Source organism: Lathyrus oleraceus, chromosome 3 (genome assembly GCF_024323335.1).
Source record: "Lathyrus oleraceus cultivar Zhongwan6 chromosome 3, CAAS_Psat_ZW6_1.0, whole genome shotgun sequence".
Taxonomy (NCBI): Eukaryota; Viridiplantae; Streptophyta; class Magnoliopsida; order Fabales; family Fabaceae; genus Lathyrus; species Lathyrus oleraceus.
Genome location: NC_066581.1, coordinates 345,298,430 through 345,311,375, shown reverse-complemented (window position 1 = coordinate 345,311,375; position 12,946 = coordinate 345,298,430). Strand labels below are relative to the sequence as shown.

General features: G+C 33.1%; 2 protein-coding genes across 2 annotated transcripts; one reads left to right on the top strand and one right to left on the bottom strand.

Annotated features, from left to right (window-relative positions):
• Window positions 1-804: 804 nt before the first annotated feature.
• On the bottom strand, window positions 805-2,606 carry LOC127127574 (uncharacterized). Its single transcript, XM_051056787.1, has 3 exons — window positions 1,898-2,606; window positions 1,123-1,809; window positions 805-1,009 (listed from the first exon to the last, which is right to left on the bottom strand). The coding sequence occupies exons 1-3, from the start codon at window positions 2,552-2,554 to the stop codon at window positions 917-919; spliced, it is 1,437 nt and encodes a 478-aa protein (XP_050912744.1). The 5' UTR covers window positions 2,555-2,606; the 3' UTR covers window positions 805-916.
• A 4,557-nt stretch (window positions 2,607-7,163) lies between these two features.
• LOC127131219 (uncharacterized) lies at window positions 7,164-9,335 on the top strand. The gene has a single exon (XM_051060151.1). It carries the CDS (start codon window positions 7,164-7,166, stop codon window positions 9,333-9,335), a length of 2,172 nt encoding a protein of 723 aa, XP_050916108.1.
• Window positions 9,336-12,946: the final 3,611 nt, after the last annotated feature.

Below are 12,946 nucleotides of genomic sequence, written 5' to 3'. Positions count from 1 at the left end.
AATCTTCCTAATATGCGAAGACTATCGTTACAATGATCACCAATTATCTCAATTGTAAAACATCCAACGACTCTCTACAATTCACTTATAACTAATAGGAAGTTACTTATTCCCTCTCTACTATATATAGAAAAGACGCCAAAATCAAGTAACAAGTTTTAAATACAATTCTCATTTCACTCTTCTTCTTCATATAGTAATTTGAATGTTGGAGTGCTAACCTTTCAGTTCCTCCTACCCCACTGCGTCACAAGCCATAATACACCATCTATATCTACGTCGTTCACCTTCTCATTTCTCTTCTCATTTCTGATTCCCAGACAAAATATGTAGCATCAAAATCAAAAATATAATTTTTGTGTATTAACCCCTGAGGCTAATTGGATGGCTCTGAATACAGATGGGGCAGTTCATTAGATCATAAGGCAGAATGTGGAGGAATAATCAGGGACAACAATGGTAGGTGGATTGCCGGATCCACAAAATCTCTTGGAAGATGCAGTATAATGATTGCAGAATTGTGGGGTATTTTGGAAGGACTCAAGTTAATCCATAGCAGACTTATTTCGAAAGTGATCATCCAAACTGATTCTAAGAATGTTCATGAAACAATTATTGCAATATCTGTTCCTTGATTGTATAACTTACTATCTAATTTCATAGTTATGAAGAAAAATTTACTCCCTGCGACTGAGTTTGAAGTCCAATGTGCAAAGCTGTTTTGAGAATTGAGAGTTAGTTGGTAACTTGTATCTCTATCTGGAGAGGGAAAGAAACAAAACAGACCTTGCAAAACTTTCATTATAAGACATTAATGCATGAGCTGAAATAAACGCAAAATATAAAGGTACAATGCTGTTTTCGGTTACAAATTTTGATCTGACATATATATCTTACAAAACAATGTTCATCTTTCTTATTTCTCCTTCTTAGCTTCGGTTAACAGTTGACGGAGACCATTTGTGAGTGCAGATGTTGAGTTTAAAGCTTCCTTAAATATGCTCAGACTCTGCAGGGATACAATAACATGAGATACACCATTGCTATATAATCAGTCTCGTAACAGATAAAAACTTCAAACACAAACGCAAAATAGTTTTAACTTTTTATAATTATAATTACCTCTTTTAGGCCAATGGTGATAACTTTTTCCTCCAAATCATCAAGAGAAGTTTTGAAACGGTTAAGTAAATACACAGATGAAATTGGAGACATCATCGGTTCTACGACCAGATCATCCGTAACCATATACATTTCTGGTACCTTGACACGAAATCGACGTCCCATAGGCGGTATGGTAGAGGTTTCATTAGCCAATATCATTTTTCTTATATTTTCCCCATAATCCAAAAGTTCCTTACTCTTGTGAAGTGTGACCTTAGTTTTTCTTTGATTGGGAGTATCCCGTAGAAAAGTACAATAATAATGCATAACATTTAGCTCCAGAAGCCTTTTCTTTGCTTCTTTGGACATGAAATACTTGTCTTCATTTAAATCAGCTATACTCTTGCACAATCCATCAATACCACCCAAAGAATCATTCCCTTCTAACTTGCGTAAAACTCCGCCCAACGAAAATGTTAGAAACCGAATAATTAAGTTTGCAAAATCTTGTCCCCCTTGAGCATACAATATAACATCATCTGATTTTCTTACCACCAGCTTCGCGGTGATATGAATATCATCACTGATAACGTCTTTAACATCACAAGAGAAAATCCTTGATCTGTCAATAAGTGGTTTCATTCCTAAAAACACATCAGTTAGAGGTGTCTTGGAAAACAATGAACACTTTAACAGATCCAGTACCTGCAAAATATGAATTAGTACAAATTGTACCGAAGAATACATGTTACTAAGAATAATGATTTAGGAAATAAAATTGTAAATATAAAACCTTTTCCTTAGTGACATGGACAGTCATTTCTTTAACCGAGCTTGTGTTTTTTACTCCATAGCTCTTGGTGAGATCAAAGATTGTGTGATCCATGGAGTGCGGCGACACAATTAAATCATCACTAATAACAAAACTTGTAGCATCCTTCACAAATCCATAGCAAAAATGTGACAGAGAAACGGAACGGGACAAAGGATGCCCCGAGCAACAATAATGTTTTTTGTTACCTATACTTAAGTCATAATATGGATAGTATAAGTCACGAAACTCGGCACATACATAGTACTTTGTGGGGTAAGTGTCATCAATGTTAATTTTGAGAGTGTTGCAATAATCTTCAGATGAGTTATAATTAATCAAGAAGCCAAGATTTTGCACACTTTGATAGAGAGAGTTGAGACAACCAATTGTAATACTAATGGGGCCTATATCCGAGTCTTTCTGAACAAGTCTTGCAATGGTACCTAATGGTAATGTTAAGAAGCTGCACAGAATATCCACAAAATCTTTATCTGCTTCAGCAAATACAACTTTGTTAGTCTCTGTGTTTACCAGAAGTTTCAAAGAGACTGCTTGTTCCTCAGTTTTAAATTGAAAAAGAGCCATGATCGCAGCTATCAAACGAGAGATCAAACGGTAAACAAAGGAAAGAACCATGATGGAGATGCAAATTCAGGTCAAATGTAAAGGTGCAAAATGTGATTTTCGGTATTCGGGAGGAACCTTCTACGAAAGTCAAAGTTCAATTCTTTAAGATGGTTGTTTTGTTAATATTTTGAGATTTAGTTTCTCTGCAACATGTTTTACAGGCTGGCTGACACGGCCAGTGTATTACCTTAAGTGCATAATTTGTTAGGCATAGTGAAAAATCCAAAATATCTTTAAATTTCGGAACCCACAAACATAAATCACATTTGTTATTGACAACACCCCAAATGACAGAATTTCTTAATTCTAAAGATGCATTTCTGGAATATATTGAAAAACATATTCAAAAACACAGATACAAATTGATGTATATTGAAGTTAAAATTAAATTTGATAACTTAAAAGATGAAATATTACAGAAATAACCAGACATTATATAGATGAGTCATAGCAGCGTCGAGGTGGACATTCCAACATCCTAACAATATTTTCGACAGATCTCGCTATTTTCGCATCCAGCTCGATCAGAAATTTATATTTGTAACTTAAAAATGTATTGCACATAGCCCTTACATATACAACAATCTTGGGTTCGAAGCTGTTGAATTCAACGTTCCCTATATTGTCAGCTGAGGGTGAACGGTACTCGAACTTCACAATTTTTTTATTGTCATCGTATGGTAGGAGTTCTTCCAATATGAATTTCAGATCATAATATGAATTTCAAATCATCAAAAGGAATGTACCGAAACACATACTCAATGAACTTGAATGCAGTCGATGGCTCCGCCGTGTTGAAGTAGACTTATTAGGTATTCCGATTGATGTTCATTCTGATGTAATGTAATGGTATAAAAAAATAAAATGGGAGTTCATATTTATATAAATTTTAGACCAATATGAACCTCAGAATTTTTATCTTGTACCAAGGAACATTCCGGAGATGCATCTCCGGAACCACCATGTTTGTATTTTTTTCAATAGTTTAAATGCGTCCATAAATGTATCTTCGTAAACACCCAACATTGCAAGAACACATAACAGTGAGAAGCAGAACCTGTTTTGGAAAGAAGAATATTGAAATTTTTTAGAAACTGAAACATGTGTTAATTTCTTTGAAAATATATATATTTGACGTCATCAATATTAATTCAATATTACATACAAACACTAAAATGAACAGTAACAAGTGTCACCGTCTAAATCTATATCTATGAGTGATATCGCCTTTGACTTTTGTTTATTTGAATCTCTCTCAATTTCATTCAATTTGGTGAACTCTTGCATCCTTTCCAAAAAAATCATCGGTCATGATCTTGTGCTATTGAAACCTACATTTCTGGCTCAATCTCGCTCAATTTGGTAAACTCTCAATCTTGTGCTATCAAAATCTACATTCTCGGCTCGTTTTGCTTCGTGAAAAATAAAATTCAATCCGACCCGAGATATGTTGCGACCAAATGATGCTTGTATTTCATTATGATGATTTTGGATCATTTGGTGTACAGAGTCCAAATCCCTACACAAATCACCCTTACTATTTTCCAACAAGTTCTTCAATGTCGCACGGGCATACTCAACTTGGTTAGTTGTTGTATTTCTGAGATGTCTAATCTTATTGGTCCAAGCACAAACAATCTTTTCCTTTATCTGATCCAGAATTGTACTTTTAACATATTTCAAAAAATCTAGATATTTCTCACACACCTTTCTAAATTGTATAACAACATCAACATAAAATTATTTTGTAGAAGCATTAATTATCACAGTTCACGCGTCCATTATTCTTTCCATTATGACGCTTGCTTTGACAATTATTTCATTTACGCCGTTAATTTGTTTCGTCTCAACCACATTTTTAACTTTACTTCTCCCATTCTTTGTGATGTGATACCTACAAAGTAATGCATAAGAAGTAAGAAAGACATTTGCAACCAAATTCATCAAGGTGGTATCGAGGTCGGTGACAATGACTTTAGGCATGACTTCTTTGTCCTTCAACATTGTCCTACAGACTTCTAAAGGCCAAGAAATACTTTCCTCTTTCTCACTCTCCAGCAATGCAAACCCAACAGAAAAAGTCTTCTCTGTATAGGTGACACCAACAATTTCCAATAGTGGAAGCCTATACTTGTTGGTATTATAGATTGAATCGATGATAAGAACCGTACGGAATACATTGAACAAATTTATCTAATATGGATGAGTCCAAAATATATCTCGAACGCTTACTCCATCGTCGTAAGTTTGGTACCTTGATACATAATTGTTATCATAATTTTTTTTTAAAAGTTGTTGCGTTTCAATTCTATCCCCCTTACCGCCTTATTGTGATTGACACAATATTGTAAACTTGCTTGATAGTTGAGATGTTTCCGGGTATCTTGTGTTTCAAAGGTTAAGTATGTTTTTAGATTGCACCATATTCAATGTCATGCCCATAACGGTTTCCTTCTCTTTTGACATTAGGCGACATGCAATTAGATGCCCGACTAACTTGACACATAACTCATGGTTATGTAAACCACAAATGACATTAAATTTCCATTTTTTATTCGACAACAGATAACCACGCAACTTAAAAGGGCACTCACATTTTTTCGAACCGGTGTCATCTCCTTTGAATTTCTGGAGAGGATTTCTATATGTCCTACTTCTCTTGCATCTCATTGTCACAAATACAGTTCTTTTATCTTAATCATTGTCGGATCTTCCAATTACAACAACAAACCCTAATTTAGATGTCTCGGGTGAACCATAACTACTGTAAAAAAAACACAACATTTAAAAACTGAAACAAGGGACATTCTGAAAATGCATTTTCGTAGGAATTCATCTGGGTTCTAGAGATGATTTCCGAAAATAACGTAACTTTGACAACACAAAAACACGATTAATGTGAGCAGTGAATAATGAAATGAATGATCTTTACCTTGAATTCTAGCTTATTTTGCTCCTTATGATTTGATGAAACACAATACTGAAGTTTTTGAGCTAAAATCTTGATTGAGAATTGAAGGATTTTTTTGCAAGAGTTTTGATAAAGGTTGACAACAGGGCCGGCCTTTCACAGGCGCAACAGGCTCTATGGAACTGGGCCCCAAAATTTTGGGGGCCTATTTTTTTTTTTTTTAAATCTAATTAATATGAAAAAATTTAAAATATATATTATTTTTCCTCATTCCAAACGCAACCTAAAACCGAAAAGACGCCAAGGAAAATGAAACGTCGGCATTAAAGAAACCCAAAACAAAGTTGTTTATATACATCACATAATAAACCAAAAACAAAACAATATTAGAAAGAAAAAAACAAAACGGCGACGGTGAGAGTGTGAGACGACGGCAGTGCAGTTTAATCGGTAAGTTTGTTCAAATCAAAGTAGTTTATCTTCATGTTTTGAAAGAAAAAAAATATAAAATTAAAGAAAGAACATACATAGATAGAAACTTGTATGTGTTTCTTGGTTTATGATTCTTTCTCCCATGGCTCTATTGTGTTTTTTTTCTCCTAAAATTTTAAAATTGGTTGAGTTAATTTTACTGTAAAAAGAAAAGAAGAAATGGGTTAAGTTAGGTTTCAAAGAAGAAAGAAGAAAAGAATAGAGATGGAGAAATGAATAGAGAATAGTGAGTGCCGAGTAGTAGCTGTCAAATAAATGGTATAAGTAGAATAATGAGTTATGAGATTATTTTGTATTTTTTTATTACTTTATACTTTTGAGTTTTGATTAGTTCATATTAAAAACTAATTGAAAAGTAGAAAGGTTGCAAGTTGTCAAAGAAGTGTGATAGAAAGATTGCAAGCTGTCAAAGAAGTGCTTTTTATATTGTTGTGTCAAGAGTATGTCATTTCTATGTGTGTGACTCATTCAATTATCTCAATAGACAATAGTTTATGATAGAATCTAAAATTTAGAATTAATTGTAATAGAAAATATCAACAACAGTAAGATAAAATTAAAAATAATTAATTTTGGAGCATTTTATTTTCTGTATATTTCATAGTAGTGTTAGTAAAAATAGTGATAATATAATTAAAGTATTATTAATAATCCCATTTTATGATGATTACAAACATGTTTTTTTTTTCTGGTACTATTTTTGCTTGCACTAATTAATAATTTATTGTAGGAACTTAATTTAACAACGAGGCTACAAATAGATCGATTGCTAGTAAATATTGCAGAGTTGATCATTGGCGGACACAAGACATTGTGAGATATTCCAGGTTTTTTTTTACTATGCCTCCTATTATGCCTCCTAAGAATAGAAAGTATGAATGTGGAAATGATAAACGTAAGAAAAGGAAAAAAATTGAAGAGTTAATTCAATCTCAAGCAGGAGCTCTTGATAAATTTTTGATAAAAGAACCACAAGTTCCAAATGAAAGTCATTATGTTGATAATACTAATGTTGAAATTCTTGATAGTGTGCCCATTGAAAATGATAATGTTGATAGTGTGCCTATTGAAAATGATAATGCTGATAGTGTACCTATCGATGATGAAGTTAATAATGATGATGATAATCTTGAGGAAGTTAATGATGATGATGATGATGATGATGTTGATTACGATATATTTGATCCAAGAAATTGGGATCGTCTTCAACCTAAAATGATTGATTTATTAGTTATGAAAGGGCCTAAACGGGATAATTCTATTGTGAGGGGTCCTAGAGATAATTGGAATCGACGCTTTACGACTAATTTGTATACTAGAGCTTTAGCAAATGGAGAGAAGTGTGATAGAGATTGGCTTGTTTATTCAAAAGAGCTTGATAGAGTATTTTGTTTCTGTTGTAAAGTTTTAAAAAATGGGATTGGTAGGGGACAATTAGCAAATGAGGGTTATAGTGATTGGTCACATGTTGGTGCAAGAATTAAAGAGCACGAGTTAGGCATGGAACATGTTAAGAATATGACTACTTGGTATGAGTATCGTCAAAGGTTGCAGAAATTTCAAACTATTGATAAAACGACTCAAAGATTAATTGAGAAAGAAAAGGATCACTGGAAAAATGTTTTAAAAAGAGTTATTTCAATAGTGAAATTTCTTGCTAAACATAATTTGGCATTTCGTGGTTCTAAGGAAAAGTTGTACGAAGATAGCAATGGCAACTTTTTGGGTTTGATTGAAATGTTAGCTGAATTTGACCCAATTATCCAAGAACATGTTAGACGTGTTACAACTCAAAAAGTTCACACTCATTATCTTGGACATAAAATACAAAATGAGTTGATTTCATTACTTGGTTCTGCAATTAAAATTGAAATCATTAGAAAAATCAAACAAGCAAAGTATTTCTCAGTAATACTTGATTGTACTCCGGATGTTAGTCACCGAGAGCAAATGTCTTTGATAATAAGATATGTGGATGTTTCTTCAACTTCTATTAGCATTGAGGAATCATTTTTAGGATTTTTGAATGTGAATGATACAACTGGTCAAGGGCTTTTTGATGTTTTACAAAATGAATTGAAAGAACTTGGTCTCGACCTATTTGATGTAAGAGGACAAGGTTATGATAATGGGTCAAATATGAAAGGAAAACATCAAGGTGTACAAAAGCGATTTTTAGACATAAATCCAAGAGCTTTTTATACTCCTTGTGGTTGTCATAGTCTTAATTTGACATTGTGTGATATGGCTAACTCTTGTAATAAAGCTAGGAATTTTTTTGGAGTTGTTCAACGCATTTACACAATTTTTGCTAATTCAACAAAGAGATGGCAAATTTTGAAAGATAATGTAAAAGGGTTGACTCCAAAATCATTATCATCCACTCGTTGGGAAAGTCGTGTTGAAAGTGTCAAAGCTATAAGAACTCAAATGTCAGATTTTACAGAAGCTTTACTTGAAGTGTCAGAACATGATCTCGATCCTAAGATACAAAATGAAGCTAAATCCTTAGCAACTAATGAGCTTGGTGATTTTGAATTTTTGATGGCTATAATTATTTGGTTTGAAATATTATCTGCAATTAATTTTGTTAGCAAGCTTTTACAGGAAAAGGATATGCTTATTGATGTTGCTATGGAAAAAATAAAGGAGTTGATTTCATTTTTTGAAGGATATAGAGAAACAGGTTTTCATAAGGCATTGGTTAATGCTAAGGAAATTGCGGTTGAATTGAATATCGCTCCAATATTTCCTCAAAGGCGTATAATTAAAAGAAAAAGACAGTTTGATGAGAATTTGAATACACCAGCAGTCGAGCTATCTGAAGAGGAATCTTTCAGGGTTAATTATTTTCTTTACCTTGTTGATCAAGCTGTTGTTTCTCTTAATAAGAGATTTGAGCAATACCAAGAGTATGAAAGTATTTTTGGTTTCTTGTTTACTTCTCACAAGTTACAATCATTGGATGATGCAACTTTGAAGTCTTTTTGTAGTAACTTTGAACGAGTACTGAAACATAATGAGCAATCTGACATTGACGGGAATGAATTTTTTGAGGAATTAAAGTTACTAAGACAAATGTTGCCTGAAGAAATCATAAGACCTACTGATATATTATTATTTTCAAAAGGCTTGGATTGTTTTCCTAATACAGTTATTGCATATAGAATTTTGTTGACTATTCCTGTGACAGTTGCTTCTGCAGAAAGAAGCTTTTCAAAATTAAAGTTGTTAAAGACTTACTTGCGGTCTACCATGTCACAAGAAAGACTTAACGGATTGGCGTTGATAGCAGTTGAAAATGATCTTTTGGAGACAGTAAAATATGAGGATTTGGTTGATGAATTTGCTTCAAAAAGTGTTAGGAGGAAGGCTCTTTTTAAGTAGTTAGAAACTTTATATTGTATAAAAAGATATTATTAGTTTAAACAATACTTTGAATTTTTAGTGTATTTTTTTATTATTAAATTATATATATATTTTAGATTTAGGCCTATTTATTAAATTAAAACAGGGCCTCCAGATTGATTGGGCCGGCCCTGGTTGACAATGGAGTTTGATCATGCAAAGTTATGTTTTATCAAAAAATGGTGTTTGACTTTTCCGGAGATGTCTCCGGAATAAGCTGACACTGCAAAGGTCACATCTTTTCAATTTCCTACTTCACAATTTCGGAGATGCACCTCCGGAAAAGTCACTAATTTGGTGAATTAGGAATAAAATGATAGGGTTGGTCCAGAGATGCATCTCCGAAACATATTTTTGAAAAAAAGGTGTGACTCAATTGAATTGTGTTTCAGTGGTGTAAGAGACGCGTCTGAAGATACATTTATGAAATCTGAGGGGTATTTTCGAATTTTCATGGGGTGTTATTCCACCTCATAGGATGAGATTAGCAATCCCAATTCGTTAACAGTAAGTAGGGTGTTCAAAATTGAACAGGTCCTATCGAAAATAGCTAATTAAACCGAACCAAATCGAAAAATGCAAAAAAAAATTATATTTGATTTAAATGTGTTTGAGTCATTTTCTAACATAATCACGCAGTTCAATTTGATTTACAATTTGTATTATGCTAAGTCAACCAAACCAAATTGGACCTTATTATACTACAAAATCCATACCATTATATATTTTTTAAATTTTTAAAGAAAAATCAACAAGTACTATTCATATATTTTATAGTATTTTTTATATAAGTATTTTAATTTACATATAAAAAAATAAAATATTATTTATTTATAAATACTATTATTTTTATTTGAAATAAAATTAGTATATATTTGTTTTTGTTTTCATTTGTAGTTTGTGTACGTTTATAGTGATAAGATTAAAAGAAAAGAAAATAATTTACTTATTTTTGTATCTCTTTATATATAAAATATTGATGATAAAAAAAATTAAATGTTATCAAACTATCATAATCACTTATGCAATTGCTTATAATTACACAATATACTATTTAAAATTTATTTAAGAATGTAATTTCATGTATATTATTCTTTAGACATAAGATAAATTTTAAGACACAATTCATATTTATGGATCAAATTATAAAATTATTTTTACAATTATAAATTTATTTATTGTAATTTAATAATGACTAAACACAAAATTTAATAGTACGTATGACTCAATAAAAATCTTGAAAAAACCAAACTTATTCAATCGCATTAGTTTGGTTTGGTTCAGTTTCATTTACAAAAGTCAATCGAACCATATTTTTTCTGTTGCGATTCGGATGAATTTTAGCGTCAAAATCGTCCAAACCGCATCGCAAACATTCCTGTATTTATTGGCTTGCTATGTCATCTGATTCTGTGCACGAGGGACATGAGAGTTGATGAGTTTAATTGCTTCTTCACTGACCAACAGAGATATGTCCATAGTCATATTGGAAGAAGCACCAGGAAAGTAAGGCAGATGTATCAGGGGGTTGTCCATAAAAAATTTCAAATGGAGTAGCATGAATGGATGAATGATAGTTTGTATTGTACCACCATTCAACTAGGGAGAGCCACTTAGTCCACTGAGTTGGTTGGTCAGAACACATTCACCATGGAGTGTGCATATTTGCTAAGTATATCAAAAATGACTTGTTTTCTTGTAGAAGAAGGAAGCACCTCTTCAAAATCCATGCTAATATGAGTCCACACTTGGTTAGGGAAGGGTAAAGGTTGCAATAAACCAGGATAAACGGCAAGATCAAGTTCATTCTTTTGACAAATATCGCAATTTTTGACAAACGTGATGATGTTCTTGGTCATGCCTTTCCAATAAAAAAGAGATTTGACCCTACTAGTTGTCACATCTCTGCTTGAGTGACCTCCTACAACTAAGATGTGCAACCATTAAAGAATATATTCCTTGTTGGTAGGATTAGATCCAATAACTAGTTTGCCTTTTCTTCTCAATTCATCTCTGATTCGGGAGTATTTATCATGTGAATTTTGATTTTGTTGATGATTAGTGATAATGGTTTTGAGGTGGGGATCTTGTTGCCTAGCAAGTTGGATAGTTTCTACTAAACCAATACCTACATTGTTTAAAACCAAAGCCAATAGTTCAGCACCGTCTTTTGTTGATACTAGTGCATAAGCATCCATGTTAGAAGAACCCTTTTTATACTGAATATCAAAATCAAATCCTAGCAATTTAGCCACCAAAACCTGCTAAAATGGGGTATTTAACTTTTGATCACATGTATTTGATGCCCTTTTGATCTGTTTTAATAGTGAAAGGTGCATGTGCATGGTAAGAACTCTATTTCTGCACTATATAAACTATAGCTAGTAGTTCCTTTTTATAAACAGACATGACCCGTTTTTAGCTCCTAAAGATTTGCTGATATAAGAAATATGATGTTGATCTTGCATTAATACGATCCTAATGCCCTTACGTGATGCATCCGTCTCAACAGTGAATCGTTTGAAAAAGTTTGGTAAACTCAAAATTGGAGCAGAAACAAGTGTTTGTTTCAATGCAATAAAAGATTTTGTAGCTTCCTGATTCGGGACAAAAAATATCTTTCTTTAGTAATTCAGTTAATGGCTTGGCCATTTTTCCAAAATCTCTTACAAACCTGCAGTAATAGCCAACTAAACCTAGAAAGCCTTTTACTGCTTGAAGTTTTTTGGTAATGGCCAAGAGGTAACAACAAGAGTTTTATGAGGATCAATAGATACTCCCTCCTTGGTGATAAAATTAGTTGGATATGACTATAATGATCTTCAAGACAATGGCTATAAACCAATAAATCATCAAAAAATATAGTAATGAATTTTTGGAGGAAATGCTTAAAAACCTGATTCATGAGAGCCTGAAATGAAGCCAAAGCATCTGTGAGCCCAAATGGCATCACTAGGTACTTGAAATGTCCACTATGATTTTGGAAAGTCGTTTTGTGTTGCTCCCCATGAGCCATAAGCAATTGGTGGAATTCTGATTGCATGTCCAACTTGGAGAAAATGGTAGAAGCATGTAATTCGTCCATAAAGTCCTCAATTAATGGAACTGGAAAACGGTCCTTCATAGTCAAATTATTGAGCCTGCAAAAATCAACTCAAAGTTGCCATGGCATGGACCATCCTTCTCGCGCACCAAGATCGTGGGTGAAGCAAACGGGTTGTTGCTATGCTACACAATGCCTTGGTCCAACATCTCCTGGACAATATTGTCAATCACATCCTTTTGCACCACTGAAAAACGGTAAGGTCGTAGATTAAAAGGTTATGTCCCCTCTTTCATTGGAATCATGTGATCAAAGCCATGACAAGTGGAAGGTGAAGCCGTAGGTTTATCAAAGATGTCATCATATTGGTTAATTAAGTGAGTAATGGAATCAGGTAAGGAACATGCTTGTTCAGCAATTTTCATGGCATGACAAGTAGGCATCTCAAAAGAGTAGGCTTCAGTGGTTGTAGAGAGAAAACATAGCTCAACACCCTTGTTAATCACCTGTGCAAAGGATTTGTTATTAATCAATTTGAACCTTGGAG

Excerpts from the sequence above, each read along its gene's own strand:
- LOC127127574 (XM_051056787.1), bottom strand. The coding sequence starts at position 2,554 with ATGGTTCTTTCCTTTGTTTACCGTTTGATCTCTCGTTTGATAGCTGCG. Across the intron at positions 1,810-1,897 it reads TCCATGTCACTAAGGAAAAG|GTACTGGATCTGTTAAAGTG; the intron begins GTTTTATATTTA and ends CATATTTTGCAG. Across the intron at positions 1,010-1,122 it reads TCACCATTGGCCTAAAAGAG|AGTCTGAGCATATTTAAGGA; the intron begins GTAATTATAATT and ends GTATCCCTGCAG.
- LOC127131219 (XM_051060151.1), top strand. The coding sequence starts at position 7,164 with ATGATTGATTTATTAGTTATGAAAGGGCCTAAACGGGATAATTCTATT.